Source organism: Oreochromis niloticus, linkage group LG11 (genome assembly GCF_001858045.2).
Source record: "Oreochromis niloticus isolate F11D_XX linkage group LG11, O_niloticus_UMD_NMBU, whole genome shotgun sequence".
NCBI lineage: Eukaryota > Metazoa > Chordata > Actinopteri > Cichliformes > Cichlidae > Oreochromis > Oreochromis niloticus.
Genome location: NC_031976.2, coordinates 22,507,710 through 22,524,518, shown reverse-complemented (window position 1 = coordinate 22,524,518; position 16,809 = coordinate 22,507,710). Strand labels below are relative to the sequence as shown.

The following is a 16,809-nucleotide window of genomic DNA, read 5'->3' as shown; positions in this document are numbered from 1 at the left end:
TGTCAAATAAACTAACACATTTAAATTAGGGCATAGACCAGACCAGTCTGGGCTAGGAGCGACATCACCCAACTAGCAACCCGCCTTAGCAACCCATAAGTAGGCCTGTAGTGTTGGCAAGGTTACTAGAGCAAAACTGGGCCTTGTACAATGTCGAAAACACACACATGCACACACACACACACGCACTGGCTGCTGTGGGTATATGTGCCCTGTCACTGTGGTAGGATAAGCTTTTCACAGAGCGACATGCAGACCCTAGACCTGACGAGTGTTAACGTGTGACACTCCGGTATTTCCGTGATATAATTCATGGCCGATTTAGCCAATGAGGACCCTGTTTGAATTCTGGAGCGCCACACGTATTAGTTCCCAGGTCACGGGCCAATAGACAGAGGGAATAAGCTTGAGGCTGCACCAAGATCTCTTACAAACTCAGGCACTACAGCACACTGTACTAGGCTGGACTGGACTGTTGAATGCATGCATTTTGAGCAAACAGAAAATCTGATGAATCAAAGCAGATTAAGCCAACGGGGTAAATCAAAGGAAGAGCAAGTAAAACAAATTGAACTTGGCTATTCAACACAAGAATTGAAGGATTAGAGAGCAAAGCAGAGTGCAGGGCTATACAGCAAACTCAAGAGACCGACAGCTTAAAACAAGCAGAACAGTCATTGTGAATGTACTTAACCTCCACAGGGTAGCCAAATTTAGCAAAAAAGACACTTTTAAGAAATAAGTTATAGGGTGTGTTAGTGTGTGTCAAGCGTTTTCAAAGCCAGACATCTACCTGTGTGACATCACCAGACTACTTGAGGCAATGATTCATTTGTAGTGAGGGTTAGGAGAAGATGAAGATCGCTGCCTGAGTGAAGCGTGAACAGGAAAAGTGGGAGATGAGGAACAAACATAGGAGAGCATTTCGAAATAATGCTTTTGATCATTTATGCGCATGATACACATGCATAAATGTCACCATGACACAAAAACCTTTTAAATCAGAAATATGAAATTGCAGACAAAGGCTACATTCAGACTGCAGGCAAAGGTGTTCTGATCTTTGTTGTTTTTCTGCTCATTTGTGATTCAGATCTGATTTGTGTGTGTGTGTGTGTGTGTGTGTGTGTGTGTGTGTGTGTGTGTCTGCACAACTTGCATTCAATCTTATCTTTTCAATTCTAATTTTGAATTGGATACAAATCTGATTTCTACTTTCACTCAGTCTGAACAGTGAATTTGAAACGACACACTTTTCTACTTCACTGTGTTGGGATGGAGGTACACTGCTATATAGTTTATCAAAAAAATATCCTTAGTTTTTTTGACCAAATCTGTTTCACTGAGGCTATTCACTTCATGATCCCACCATTCCTGGCTTCAACTGCACTTGCAACAAAAGAAACACCGCAGGGCTCCATTTTTACCTATTTATTGCATCACAACGAATGTGACATTTAAGCACCACTGCTGAAGAGTTCTGATGAAAAGCAGTGGTTGGAAACGTGGCATTCTTTGTGGTGCAATAAATAGGTAAAACTGGAGCCCTGCAGTGTGCAAGCTGTTGATTTTTTTCTTTTGTTGTATGCCTGTTTTCAACCTAGCACCTGCCCCTTCTTGGCATGGTGCATTTTTCTAGCTTCCACACACTTCTCCTTACAGAAGTGGCGCTGCATCAAAAATGTCAGAACTGAGAAGTCTCTTTCTTCTCATCACAAATTTGCAAGCTTCCACTGCTCATCAGCCTATTAATGATACTCTAATCGCTGTGTTCAGTGGTCTCCATATTTACAGCAGCATTCTGCTTGTAATGCCCTTGGATTTGTTCTTTCTACCACGCAGGTTATTCATACAGGGGTCAAAAACTAATTTAAACAAGCAAAAAAAGAAGAAAAAAATGGCAGATGTGAACAAGAAATTCAAACTGAGCACCGAGGCTTGCAGTGTGAACATGGCAAAGGAGCCACATCTGGATCCCGACTGGTTTCAGGCTATAAGTTATATGAAGGTGAAGGGAGAACATGCCAAGCAGCACACACAGATGATTTGAAGGTTAGGTGATCAACTCAGTATTGACACTCATAGCCATTTCGAGCCAAACCAGTCCAGTCTAGATCAGCATTAACAGCAGACATGTCACCACCATGCTGCCCCTTTTAAAATATTCCAAGTCCTACATCTTAAGGTCTTAAGCTATGCAGAGGGAAGCACAGCGGATCTATGACCATTACTTTGGGGAAAGTGAAGGACATTATGCTATATTACCCAGCAGGCACCAGGTGGTGGCGGTGCAGAGGACACCATGGCAACGCCATGAAAATGCCATGGCAACACCATAGCAACTGTGGCCCCATTTGCTCCCTGGTGGTGTGGTACAGCCCAGACTCGCTACAGTGGTGTGGTCGTCAGATACACACTTCAGTCACATCAGTAATAGCAACATTGTTCATTAATTATTTTTTTATCAATCAATTAATTGATCATCATCATCAACAATCAGTCAAAAGGAGCAAGAACACAGTATCTACTGGTCTCTGTTTTTTGCTAAGTGAGAGACAGAGTAATGAGCTGATTTAACAAAAAAAAAAGAAAGCGATCAAAGGAAATAAAAACAAAGGTCAATGGATGGGTTAATTAACAAAGAGATGTGATCACCATGAGATGCGGCTTTAAAAGAGGAGAGGTGGAGAGTGTTCATAGCTTGTTAATAAAAACCAGGAGAAGGAACTGCAGAGGAGAGCAGTACAAAGCAAAAGAGACAGCAGACTGTGTGAGAGAAACATACTGATGTGTAAAAGCAGCGAATGCCAAAAAAGTCATGTTAGGTAGTACTGTAGAGGAGTGACAGACTGATAGCTATAGTAGATACAGATGAATAGAGAGTTTCGACTTTTACTTGTCTTTTTTGTCACAGGCACTAATGTCTTCACAGTCATATAGGAGGAATCAAAATTCAAAAATGATTTCAGTGTCTAGAATCGCTACAAAGCTAAAACATTTAAAACTATTTCATCTAACACTTCCTCCAAATATACCAAACTTAACTAATATATATATATACCTGTATGTATATATATGTATATATTTATTTGTACATATATATTTCTTTATAGATAAATGATAGAATTCAAATGATAATTGAATACAATAAAATATCTCAGTTAAATCACAGTATAACATGGTACATTCTCAAAAACATAGTATATTTTTAATATATTCTTTTTTTTCTCAGCATAAAATAAAATAAGTAAAACAAAATAAGCCAGAGGGTTTTTAAGAGTCACTTCTGTTCATGCAGTCACAGACTTAAGTATTAGCGCCTCAATAGAAATCAGTAATGCTCAATGACATACCAGGTTTAAACCCTGTTGATTGGTTGGAAAGAACCTTGTTCTAGTGCGCAGGAAGCAGTCGCACTGTTGACGTGTTTTCCACTGTTAGGGTGCAGAGTAGAGCGAGCTTGCTATCTCACTTAAAGGTGGCTGTCCTGGGTCCTAAGCATTAGCTAAAACTGAACTACACAACCCTCCCACCACAGATCTTTGAGGTTTCATTCAGCTAAACATGCAATGATTCCGGGGCTTTCCAAAGAATGGGAAACGGCAAAAGCATTTCTCTAAAAACAGCGACAGATTGTTTTTAAAAATTGCCCCACGCAGACTTAGAAAAAAGCAATCCATGTGCAGATAAAAGGTACAGTCTGGCCTCACTGCAAGGCAAAGGAGTTAAAAAGGGGGAAACGAGAAGGTCGACTAACCCTTCGATCTGTGACGACATGCACAAACACAACGCACAGCCCATAACTTAGCAGGTCAACCACCTCCCTCCTTCTAACCCTTATCAACAGCATCCAAAAGAAGAAAAACAAAACGAAAAGCTACAAAGTCTAAAAGTAGGTGTTCTTTTGCTACATCATGTCAAAGCTACATTCAACTATGACAGAAGAAGAGCTGGGCTGTGGCTGGTCTTAGCGTGAGAGATGAGGTGGATTATGAAAATACAGAGTCTATGCACTGCATTATTGGCACAGTTTACACAGTAGATGGCTTTTTGCACAGCTCACAGAAGGTGCAATGCTACACAACACTACCCTCTCTGAAACACATTTTTTTAATAGTCATACTGGTCAGCTACAGCCTGGTGCTTTGGACTTACAGACCTGATCACAATTGTATCTGACCAGGTTAGATGAAATTTGTCCTACCGATAAGAAAATAATTGAACGAATGGAACACCTCTGATTTTTTACATTTTAAAATAGAGATAAAACTTGAATGTGTTCGATGCAAAAAGATGTGCTATTGCATCCATGTCACATTGGAGGTGGGAATATTGCTCAGAGTCAAACAGTCATCTGATAATCTTGATAACGCGAGTTATCACTGACTGCATTCAGTGAAGTGTCAGCTAGTGTAGGTGCACCTCAAAACGTTCACAGTATATATATCGTTCAGTCTTATTCGCCAAAAGGAAACAGCCACAGCGGGCAGTTTCCTCAGCACAAGTGTCGTGGTACTTAAACACTGGTTACAGTGGATTTTATTCTCCGTCATAGCAACATGACTTCAACATTAAGTGAATAGTTACGCCAACAAAATATGGTACCTGGAGATTGTGCATGCACAACTGTGGCACACGTGTTTGAAAAAAATACAATGAGGAATTGTGCTTCTTATAATCCATCACCTACAAACTCTGCCAAGGTACAATAGAGTAGCAACATAAAATCACATCCTAAGAGAGCTTTTTCCAATGCACTGCACTTTTTTTTAATTCTCCTCAGCTCCTCGGAATAAATCCTGACTGGCCACTTTCATAAAAGTAATAAAGTTTATAGCTAAACAACCCTTCTTCCGTATCATGTACTTCCAACTCCTGCTTCCAACTCCTGCACAATTGTCTCAAAAGCTTATTTGAATATTATGCAGCCATCTAGTGCCAATTACAGATATTGCACCAATCATCCTCTTGATCCACTTCCATGAGGGTGAATTATGCGCAGTTTGCATGTGGAAATAAAAAATGGGATTTCATCCGTGAAGACGGATAACTTGCAAACCAATTTTACTTAAAAGCTCTTCACTTAAATTTGGCACAGCTGTTGAATCATTCCCACTTCCAACACTAGCCACATCCAGTCTCCTCTTTATTAAAACACTAACACAATCAGATATTGATAGAATAAAAAAGAGGGCATGGGGAGAAAAGTCTGAATAAGAAAAGAAAAGACAGACATAAAAGAAAATCTGCTACATGTCTTTTTTGTTCTTATTGTTATTTCTCTTTTTGATCTCCAGTTTGTTATTCAAATATGTCGATACTCAACTGTGTTCAAGCATTACAAGCTCCAACAGGGAAGAGGAGAAGTTGTTCCTTTTCTCTCTGATTGGTTAAAAGGGTTTCTAGTAAAACATGACATCACGTAGATGGTCCTGGGGTAGAGCTAGATGGGTCTGATGGTGTCATGAGGTCAAAGGGCAAATAAGTAGCACTGTCCTCACTGCCCAGTGAAAGGTGATCAGGCAGACAGTGCATGAGAGAGGTGACTGCATTGCTTTTCATATCATCTGATTTACAAAAGGGAAGAGGAAGGAGTGGTCTCTCCAACACATGACAAGCAGTCCTCCAGTCCAGTTCAAAAGCCAAAAGCCAGACAGGAGAGGAAGCCAGACACGACAACTATTCTGGCATCTTTTGGGAGAAGGTGGGTCTTTCCTCATCCCACCGAGGTGTGTTCTCAAAGCCAGAGGGAGGGAGACGTTTTGAGCATTTTATCTGTGTGTGTGTGTGTGTGTTCGTGTGTGCGTGCGTGCGTGTGTGTGTTTGTGTGTGTGTGTGTGTGTACAAACATGACATCATTACTCACAGGTTGGAGACTACTGTTATCCACAGTTGTGACTCGGGGAGGGGAGGAGAACCGAAGATGACATCACAAAGCTCATTTCTGAGCAGAGAAGAAGTTCTGGGGCTGCTGTCCCCGGAGATGCAGCCTCGCCTTCACTCTCATCATCATCGTGGGAACCATCCAGGCGCACGTAGCTCACCCTGGTATGGCGTCTCACTGTCGCCCTCACTAGAACGCGTACGATGGAGCGGGTGGCAGCAGTGTTGCTCTCACACTGGCTCGTGTTAACAATAGAGCTACTGTCCGTATCAGCTCCAGCAGTGGTAGTTGCTAATTGATTACCTGTGGTCACCTGGGCAGCCATATCTCCGACATCATCCCTGGCTCCAGCTGCCATGGCACCACGGTACACAACAGCAGTGGTGCTCGCTCTCACGTCTCCCTCTCTCCTCTCCCCCTGTCATACCTCGCTCTCCAGGCTAGAGAAGTGGGCCGACCCTCGACGTGAGCACAGGCTCTTGGCTTTGAGTGGCAGGTGGGGAGAGTAGAACCTCCGTGGCTGTGGCACAGAGCGCAGTCTCTGATATTGGAGTTTGGCACTGGCTGAAGCCGGAGCCTGGGCCTGGCCTTCCATCCCTACCCCTGCTGGTGGCGAGACAGAGGATGAGGAGGGTGGAGGTGGGATGGGCATCGGGAGGGACGTGGGAGACATGGACGGCTGCTGTGGTGGTGACGGTGAGGGCTGAGGCGGATGGTCTGTGGGCTGTGTGCTGAGGCTGAGGTTAGATTGGCTGCCTGATTTGGCCTGGCTGGAATCGGGTTTGGGGGGCAGCGGCTTAGGACGAGAGACACCGCTGAAGCTGTGGCAGTGGGGGAGAAGCTCTTCCTGGCTATGGGAAAGTGCTGTGGATCCTCTCTTGGAATGGGAGGTGTGTGAGCGACTGTGGGGATGTGGATAAGGATGGGGTTGGGGGTAAAGGCTACAGGAACACATGGTCGCCCGTGGCGCTTCTTCCCCCCTTTCCCTAGATCGTCCCTTGTTCTTCCCTCCTCCACTCTTCCACTTTTTCTCACCCTTCACAGGAATTTTGTCCATAGACCAGTATCGTCGAGGTGGAGGGAAGGCTGCTGGAGGTGGTGGCCACTGCGAACCCAAACCCCCGCTCCCTCCCCCAGAACCCCAACCAACACCTGGTCCCGATCCCCAGAAATCAGCTCCAATCCAGCCTTCTGCTCTAGTTCCTAGTAATGAATCATCTCGACTGTTGACACTGCCCCCTTTCTCTCTGGAGGGGTAGGTACCAAAGAACCAGCCTCCTCCTCCTATGCCCCCTATCCCAGTGCCACTTCCCCCTGAACCTCCCTCCCAGTATCTTTCAAAACGGCCAAACTCCCCCGACGAGCCCTCATCTGAGTAACTGTCCTCTGCCCTGGCCCTGTCCCTCTCTGACTCAGAGACGGCCCCCCTACCTGCCCTCCTTCCCCTGCCCTCCACCCGTTCCCTCACTCTATCCCTCTCCTCCTCTTCCTCCTCCTCCTCATCATCATCATCGTCGTCTTCAGAGTCCCACTCATGGAAGGATAGCCCTTCTCTTGTGTGTGCTTTCTCTTTTTCATAACGCATTAACAAAGGACGCCGTTCTCCAAGCCTGCCGCTATCATCTCTATCCATCCCCCCACTTCTTCGCCGCTTAGAGGATGGAAGAAGCGGATGGAGGGATATTGGAGGAGCATTAGAGTCACCTCCTCTTCCATTTACCCAAAATTTGACGGACGCAGGGAGCTTGTTCAGGTTAGGATAGCGCTTACTGGGTGTACGATGCCTTGAATGAGAGTGTGAGGATTTAGGGCGCCTCTCCCTGCTTCTTCCACTGTCCTCCTCTTCCCTGTCATTGCCCTCATCTCCTCCTTCTCTTCTACATCTCTCCCTATCTCCTTCCCATGAATCGCGCCCCTTTTCCCCAAATGTGCTCCGATACTGCGCAGAAAATGAAGAGTAGTCTTGTATTCCTCCTTCCCTCTCTCCCTCTGCCTCTCCTTCCCTGTCTGCCTCTATATCTCCCTCCTCTGTCTCAGACCGCTTTCCCCCTGTTGATTTCTTCCTTTTCTTTGTTTTAAGGGCCTTCTTCTTCCTCTTTTTTACTTTTCTACGCTTCCTTTCTCTCTCTCGCTCTCTTTCCCTTTCTTCTCGCTTTTTCCTCTTTTTGTTCTTTTTCTTTTTCTTCTTCTCCTTCTCCTTCTCTTTTCTTCTCTTCTTTTCCCTTTTTTGCCGCTCAGCATCTCCACCTGCTCCACTCCTCTCTCTCTCACTCCAGCTTGCCCACCACTCTTGGAGCTGAGACAGTTGGCTCCCACCTCTTTCTCTCCCTCGTTCCCTTTCTCTGTCACCCCAGGACGTGCGTGGTTTCCTGGGGGGTATGGGTGGTGGCAGGCGGCCGTGACTGAGAGAACGAGGCCGGATGATTGAGCGCTCCCTCTCTCTTCCCCTCCCAAGGAGGAGGCTTGACTCTTCTGTCAGCTCCTCATCGTCATCATCATCCTCTCCATCTATTCCTCCAGTTCTGTCCCGTGTGCTCCTGGAGGAGCTGTAAGAGTAAGTAGGAGAGGTGGAGCGAGAAGATGAGGCAGATGACGACGTGGATGTGGATGATGTGGTTGACGAAGAGGACGAGGATGTATAGTGCAAGGATGCAGAGGGAGAAGGAGGGGTATAGGAGGGGCTGAGGGGTACTGGTACAGGAAGTGAGAGTGGGGGAGAGAGGGGGCGTGCCCTCCTCCCTACTCCCTCCCTCACACCATCTCGTGCTCCTCCCCTCCGCCCTAGGGGCAGAATGTTCTCGTATAGTGGCCCCCCGGACTCTTTGGGCTTCTTGGGCCTTCGTTTCCTCAAGAAGGATGAGGGGAGAGGGGGGAGGGGTGTGGCAGCGGGGTGTAGGAGGTAGAGGTGCCTGACTCTTAGGAGGCAGTCTGGGAGTGCCCAGAGGTTTAACAGCCCCTTTCCCCTGACCCCCGCTGCCACCTCCTACCACCTTCTTCCCCACCCCATGGTCGATGCCCTTCTCTGAGTAGAAGGCCACACTGGCTGGAGGGGGCTGGGGGTGGCCCCTGGGCATAGTCTTGGGGGTCTGGGACCCTGCCTGCTGCTCCATGCAGGGCCCCAGTCCCTCAGGGTCAATGGGACCATAGTAACGTTTATAACCATCAAGTCCCCCAGCCCCTCCAGCAGTGGAAGCCCAGTTTGGTGGGACTTTCTGAGCAAAGGGTCCCATGTCACTGATACCCCCCCTTACAGCCATTGGGTTGGTGGCTGTAGCAGATTTGGGCAGCCTCCAACGATCCACCACAGCCAGTCTGCGGTCTGGCCGTGGCAGGAAGGTGGAGCAAGGTAGGGGTGCACCAGCTATCGGTGTGTTAGCTGGACCCAGTGCTGTCCCAGAATGCACCACGGTGGGAGGAGAGCCCGGTAGAGGTGTTTTGTACACGGGCTGCGGTTGCTGCGGTTGTGGTTGTTGCTGCTGTTGCGCCATTGCAATTGCTGGGTTGGTCAAAGACGTTGAAACAACATGTGACTGTGACGGAACTGTAACCATTGCTGTGTGGTGATGCGTTGGCAGACTTTTAGCTCCACCTGTTGCTGTTTCATCCTCAAAGCTACAGCAGCTGTACATGCCCTAAGACAAAGAGAGAACAAATACAAAACAGAGTCACTTAAAAGGCTAAAGAATCAAATGTATTCTCCCAAATAAAAATCAGGACATAATTAATTAAATCTTGCTTTGAAGAGGGAATAAATATAAGTATATTAGGGATGTAACAGTTTTTTAAATTCATGGTTTGTTTCATACCTCCTCACCTGAAGCATCTTTAAACATTTAAGCTGTCAGATTAGCAATGCTTTAATCAGGTATTAAACGCCACACCTCCACATGGCTAATTAGCATTCCATTCAACACCCAGAGAATCTATTTCTCAATTCTTATTATACCAACATGCTTGCCACAACGCTCCAAAAATATGTTAAACTGTTAACTGTGAATTTCACCAGAAAGCTTGGCTAACATTCCAATAGCTAACAGCTGATAGCTTAGCAGCTTATTGATCAAGTGAGCGTTCCATTTCTCCACCATGGCTGTCACAAAAGCCTCCTGAGGGTAGCCTGTCCCATAACCCACTTCAGCGTTTACATCCACGCTCTGTATTCCACTTTTACATTGCTTCTTTTCAGTGTCTTATCATGCCGCTATAATAGCAATAAAGCTCCCCTCCAATGTCACTTGACTAGAGTGCTGTTAATCTTATAATGCCCAACACCACTGGATAACAGCATGGACAGATCCAGGCAGAATGGAAATGACTACATTTGCTCGAGTACTTTACTGAAGGTTTATTGTAATTGTACTTAACTATTTCTATGTTATGCTACTTTCTGCTTTTACTCCACTATATTTTGGATACAAATATTATACTTTGTAGTTCATATCATTTATTTTAAACCTTTAGTTTCTTATTATCTTGCTAATTAATTGCATGTTTACATCAACCTATTCAATCATATATAAGTAATTAAAATCATCAGCAGTTGGAAAATCAGTGAGATATATACACACATAAATGATCAATAAATGTGATCCAGTAATACATATACAGATACATATGTAGTAATCTGAAAAGTGCCATTCTACATAATGAGCTTTACTACCTTCACTATATTTTGATTATAAAACTTGTGCACTATTAAGATACTTAAGTATGATTATAACTTTTATTAATAAAACTCTAAATACTTTCCCCCACTTTGCAAAACAATTATCTAACACAAAATTATATTTAAAAACTTGTGCAGCATCACTTTTCACTTAACAAATCTGTAATAGCACACAGGGGTGCAGTCTGAAAATCATGCCCAATGTTTTCTGTGCCAATTTGCTACACTGATTTTATTTCTGATTAAATATTCTAATTTGCTTTTGCTGCTTTACTCTAAAATCCTGGAAATGGCAGTTTACATCGCAAACTGTTTGACTAAAGCCCCTAAAAGTGACTGCTACATAGTTATAAAAGACACAGTATTTTACTGTATATGTAGCTTACATTAAAGATAATGAAGGAGCGAGAAAGAGCAGAACAGAATAAGAATGAAGCGCGTAAGAATAAAACAGTTATCCATAAACTTACGGTGTTTTAAAGAAATGCAAATTTGCCGTTTTCCGTTTTACATTCATTACTATTTATAAGTACAGCTTTGCGCTGCACGGTTAATAAAATGCATTCATAAATGCATAAACTGAGACCACAGTAGTGGGAAATGGATAATTTGTCAGTGAAGCTACAATAATTACATACATGGAGTGGGTTGTTTCTGTCAAGGTCACTGTCAGAGGAAGAGGATATCCAGTATGTGAGCAGAATTGAATTTCAATTAATCTCCCGAATTGACAGAGGGGAATTGAAATGACCCCAAAGCTCACAATTTCTAACACTCACGCTTAGTAACAGGAAAGGTCACACACAGGATCATGCTTACACATGTGTGTTCAGATGGTGACAGGCACAGCCTTCTGTCTACCATCATTTTGCCGGATTTAGCACAAAAAGAGGTTTTCAGGGTGAAAATGGCCGTCGACACATGGACATAAAACACATTGACAGCCAGACTGTCTTCAAAACAGTGAGAAATTTAACATGTTTGCACATTAAGAAAACCCCCCACATATGACATATGAAGGGGAAAACACTTACCCTGCTGATTGCCAAGAGAAAGTCCAATTTTCCAGAACTAGTGGCCATGCAGTGGCGCAGCTTCCAGTACACTAAGTGTTCCCAGGCAAACACCAGCAGGCTGAGGCCCATAGCCACCAGCAGCATGTAGAAGACCCCAGCCATGTTGTCAATGTCCAGTTTACTGCTCATCACCTCAATTTTGTCATTATGGCAGATACCTGACAGCCAGAGGCGCTCCAGCATCTCAATCTCATCTGGAAGGGAAGGATGAGGATAAAGGATAGAAGAGAAGGGGGGTAACGAGTGAAAGTAGAGGGAATGAAGAGAAAGAGACAACTGGATTTTAGTTTATTTTAAGGAGATAGATAGCCAAATAGACAGACAGACAGACAGACAGATAGATAGACAGATAGATAGATAGATAATAAGCACTGAAGTACAGGTCTGTAGGCTTGTTTTTTGCCCATTATCCAAGGTGACTCTTCAAGGTCAGAGGTCAGCAATACAAAGAACAGAGTCCGAAACAACAAAGAGAAAGGGGACTGAGACAGAGAGGGAGAGAGGGTCCAAAACAATGAAGAAGCACTGAGAAGCAAAATGGCATCGACAACCTAATCTCAACATTGTAACCCAGAGTAAATGAGGAGAAGAGAAGAGAGACCAGGAGCCACAGTGAGATGGCTGGATAGGTTGAGCGAGCATGGAAAAGTGTGAGAGAGGTAATGAGGGAGCCTTAGAAAGAGAGAGGAGGAACGGCATTCTCTCTCCGTCCACGAACGTGTCAGGGAGAATGAGACAGACAGAGTTAGAGAGGGCTGGAAGAAGGAAAACAGGGATGGAGGACTGTGTGAGATTGTGTCATCATGACAAACAGTGGAACGCTCCTCAGCTTGAAGAGGATGGGAGGAGAGAAAAAGAGGAAAAATGTGAAGCGAGAGATTTGATAGAAAGTGGCAGAGACAGGGAGAGAAGATCATAATCAGTTAATTGTGCTGGAGGGATGGTCAGGATCCTCACTCAGGTGGTAAGCTCAGGGGGGTTTTAAGAACTCCATCTAATAACCTACGAGAACCAACTTTTTACCCATAACTATATCTTTTCTTAACAAATCTGAGTTTCCAGGCTAAATGTGTGAGTGGCTGCAGGGGTTACTGGTGTAACCATAGTGCTGATCATTTACAAGATGTGGCGCATGACTCATGTTAGAGTTATATCATGACTAACAGAAGTCATAATGAGAGCTTTCTGTCACACTAATAACAACGGCCCGATGAGCAGTGCTGCGATAACCAGGTATGAAGTTGCCTTTACTGCACACTGCAGTCTCTGAACTATTTCAAATGAAAAGCAAGAGCAGAGTTTAAAAGCTGACAAGTCACACATCTAGTCATAACACTGCACTTATCTTCGGAAACTCAACCTTTTGCCTTTTCATTTGTGCCATCATTAGCCCTGCTTGCATAGCTTAGATGAAGCTGATGCAGTCATCTGTGTGAACTGGTTAATGTGTCTCCTGTAGAACATCATCAGCCAACAGGCCGTAGCCTCCAGCTACATCAACAGATGGACACACTGCTACTGCAGCCCGCTGGCAGTTTAAGGTAACAACTCACTGTCTTATCTTAAGCTCACACTTTTTTAGACACAATGTCTGTTTTTAACTCTATAATGTAGTCGCCACTGTGGAGAATTCATTGGAATTATTGACCTTCAGTGGCAGTTGTGTGTCCAAACAGGAGCCCGATTTCGAAACATCAAATAGTTTACTTGAGGGTGCAGATAAACAGGTAGTCCCACAAGTGTCCTGTACTTCACAAGTCTCAGCTGAATGCTTTCTCCGATCTCTCGGTCTCATTTCCTGGCTCTGCTGCCATTTGACTGCGAGTGATTCATCTTGTGCTTCTTTGTCTCCCTCTTAAATCGACTCTTTTTTCACTGTGCATGTTTCTTCTCTCCCTTAGACCTTTATGATGGCGGTTGTCTCTGCCTCTCAGTCACAGCCAGCTCAGGTCTGCCAAATCTGACAGGTGTGTCAAATCCACACTCTACCTATGTCTTTTCTGGCAGGTCAGGTCAGGTAGAGCTGGCGACACTGCAAACACGGAGCTGGCAGCGCACCACAAAGACATTATTTAATAAGAGAAAACTGTATTTGTGTGTGTGTGTGTCTAAGTGTGTGGGCGAGTGTGCATATGTAAATGTGCAAGTGTACATTTGCATTTTGCAATGTGCCAGATGGGGCATGATGCCAGACATGTCCAGAGACACTGAGCTCCACAGCTGTTGAGCAGCAAACCATGACCCGTACAATCCCATGCTTTTATCGCAACATGACAAACCTCTCTGCATTCATTGCAAGATTTCTGGGAAAAAAATTAAAAATCTGCCAGCCAAGAGCTAAAAACCCAGCTTCTCACATTTTTTAATATCTACTCACTGAATAATATATTATTGGAATCAAAATCACGATACTATGCAAAATACAGGAGTGGATCTGATAAGAAGGGGAAAGGGAAATCTTGTTACTCAGCAGTTTTGATTTATCAGGAAACAAGTCGTAGTGAGATCAATGGACCAGCTCTTAAAGCTGTGGTATGAATCACAAGGAGAACAACGTGCTCACAGGTTTGAGAAAGCAGTGGAAAGTATCCCGGGTGCTCTGCTATCCTCTAATTCAGTTGTAAAAAAAAAATGATAGCACTCAAACGGAGCATGGTACAATAATGATGTAACACTGTGACACGACTTAGCCCCGCTGAAGGTGTGACGCTGAGTCCTTGAGCCGCAGGGCGATTGTTGAGATGCAGTCTTTGAGGGCACGCTGAATGCGAGCCCCCCCACCCCTCCCCACCCCACCCCCTACTGCTCTCCGCATCCAAACAAACTAATCCTCTTCCTTAGTAATCCACTCCAATAATGCCTTCCTACAACTAGAACTCTCAGCATTCAACGCCACCCTGTAACTAGAGCCATCCAGCGTGCACAGCTGTTAAGTGTTTGTGCTATAATGAACATAAGCATGGACAAGGAAATCTATCAAGAATTAAAAGAAATGTCAAACACTGCATGTCAAGGCTGTCTGGGCTCCCTATTTTTCTAGCACACACACACACACTCGCATTCTTTTCCAGGTCCAGCTATTCAGCTCCAGACGCCAGTCTTATTTAATAGATCTTGGCACCAAATTGGCATTATCAGTGTGTAAGCAGCTAAAGCGTCTGCATGCCAGAAACAGCTAAAGGGCTTTGTCCGCCACGCCATAAGCAAAGCTGATTTAAAACACGAGAAAAAGCCAAACAAGCGGCATCCGACTGAGACAATAAACGTGTGTGGCGGACTGTGTAAAATGACAATCAAGCATTAGTGTACCGACGACTAAAAACAGATTCTCATGTGCTAATCACGAGTGCGTAAAGTAGACAAAGCGCACTAATAACATCTCTATTTAATGATCGCTGTTTTTTATACCTCGTTTTACTTTCCTGTTCAGAGCATTTTCAGGTGTTTCTTTTCATTTTTTCGCCACACTTCCTCACTTTGTATGTCAGTTTCAGCTAATCTGCAATAGGTATAAATCTGTCACCACCACACAAGTTTTACAACAGTGACTCACACAAGTAAATCTTTTTTTTCTTTTAGCTTTTCAAGCAGGGAGAAAAGGAAAGCCAGAGAAATTCAGACAGGTTTGTACGAGAGTAGCGAGACAGTGGGGGAGGCAGACATTTATCAACACAATCAAGTCATTTTTGCTAAGAAATAAACAAACAAAACAATTTTCTTCTTGCTCTGTTGTTTCTCCTCCTCTCCTCTGGCCAATAAAGAGATGTGCAAACCTCTTTAAAAGCGCCATCGGCCCTCTCCTACACACTCTTATTCCCTGTGTCACAATCAAAACACCTTAGAGCCTTCAGCCTCTCCACACACCTTACACTCCCCCCCGTCCACCACTCCACATCCTCTCATTCATCTACCCCCTGGGTCCTCCATCCACCCCACACTCTTGTGCTACTCTGTGGCTCGTTTCTCTATCCTTTTCATTTTTACTGTAACCTTCTCTTTGCTCCTGCATTGTCCTAATCATCTTCATCTGAACCCCTCCCCTCCTCACAGTCCTCACCATCTCCCACCAGCTGCAGCAGGGCCAGGTCAAGAGGACGTTTCCAGCGTGAATTTTTGTGCAGGGCGATACCGTAGCCTGTGGTGGCAAAAACCTTCCCCGAGCCTATGGTCATCACCTTGAAAGAGAGGACAATGAGCAGAAATTGAGAAAACCACCGAGAGGCGGCTGCATGTCGCATGCACATACGTGTGAGTAAAAAGTCCTCACCTTACAACCTTCGTCCTTCCGAGCCATATAGTTCAGTACTGCAGCGTCATAAATAAAGGCATCCAGTTTCCTGTAAAGGGATGAAGGGAGAATTCATTCATCATTTAATGGGAGATGAGAGCAAAGGGATGGAGAGACTGACTGAGGCAAGAGAGGGGGTATAAAGGTATAGCGCCGCAATGTACCTGGGAAGAGAGTTAGGGTGCAAAAATATATAGCAGACAGGCACACAGAATGATAGAGAGGGCATAAAAAGTTAAATCATGACAAGAAAAGGGAAGAAGAGTGGAATAGTAAAGCAGGTTCGGCGGAAAGAGTGAAAACACAAGGAGAATAAAATAAGGCAGAGATCAGGAAAAGATGTGTGGGTAAGAGGGAGCGGGATGGTGGTGGAGGCGGCGGAGGGGACGAGGAGGATGGGGATTTATACGGTGCGGAGAGCGTTGTGACAGGGAGTGAGAGAGAGGGGGGAGAGATTTACACACTTCAGGGGGGAAAAGACATGGGATAGAGCTAGAGAGTGATGAGGATTATAAAGTTTAAATACAGACACACTGAGAAAGCACACTGGGAGGGGAAAGAATGAACCAAAAAAAAAAAAAGGAGAAAGAAAAGACATGGCGACATAGGAGGGCAGATGAAGAGGAGAAGGGAAAGATAAGTACCGAGAGGAGCAGAAGAGAAAGCTGCTGGAGAAAAGCAGGTGTTCCTCATTCTTGTGCATGTTAACACTGAGTTATAATTGTGGTGTCAAGGCAAGATTCAGTGGGGCTGATGGGGGGGGGGGGTGACAGAAGCTTAGGATAAAGTAAACTGGGATTATCCAACACATGACGGGTGATAGAGATTCTACTAGAAACTGAAGAGGGGAATGCTGTTTGCACTGCGTGGGTGGGTGGAGATAGCGGCAAAGGTG

At 44.7% G+C, this 16,809-nt stretch overlaps 1 protein-coding gene across 1 annotated transcript in view; it reads right to left on the bottom strand.

Annotated features, from left to right (window-relative positions):
* Positions 1–1,101: 1,101 nt before the first annotated feature.
* grin2db (glutamate receptor, ionotropic, N-methyl D-aspartate 2D, b) overlaps positions 1,102–16,809 on the bottom strand; it is a 56,003-nt gene continuing 40,295 nt past the window's right edge. The window contains 5 exon segments of the mRNA XM_013274644.3: positions 1,102–8,787; positions 8,789–9,516; positions 11,585–11,820; positions 15,684–15,801; positions 15,894–15,963. Coding sequence (XP_013130098.2) covers positions 6,306–8,787; positions 8,789–9,516; positions 11,585–11,820; positions 15,684–15,801; positions 15,894–15,963 — 3,634 coding nt within the window. The 3' untranslated portion in view covers positions 1,102–6,305.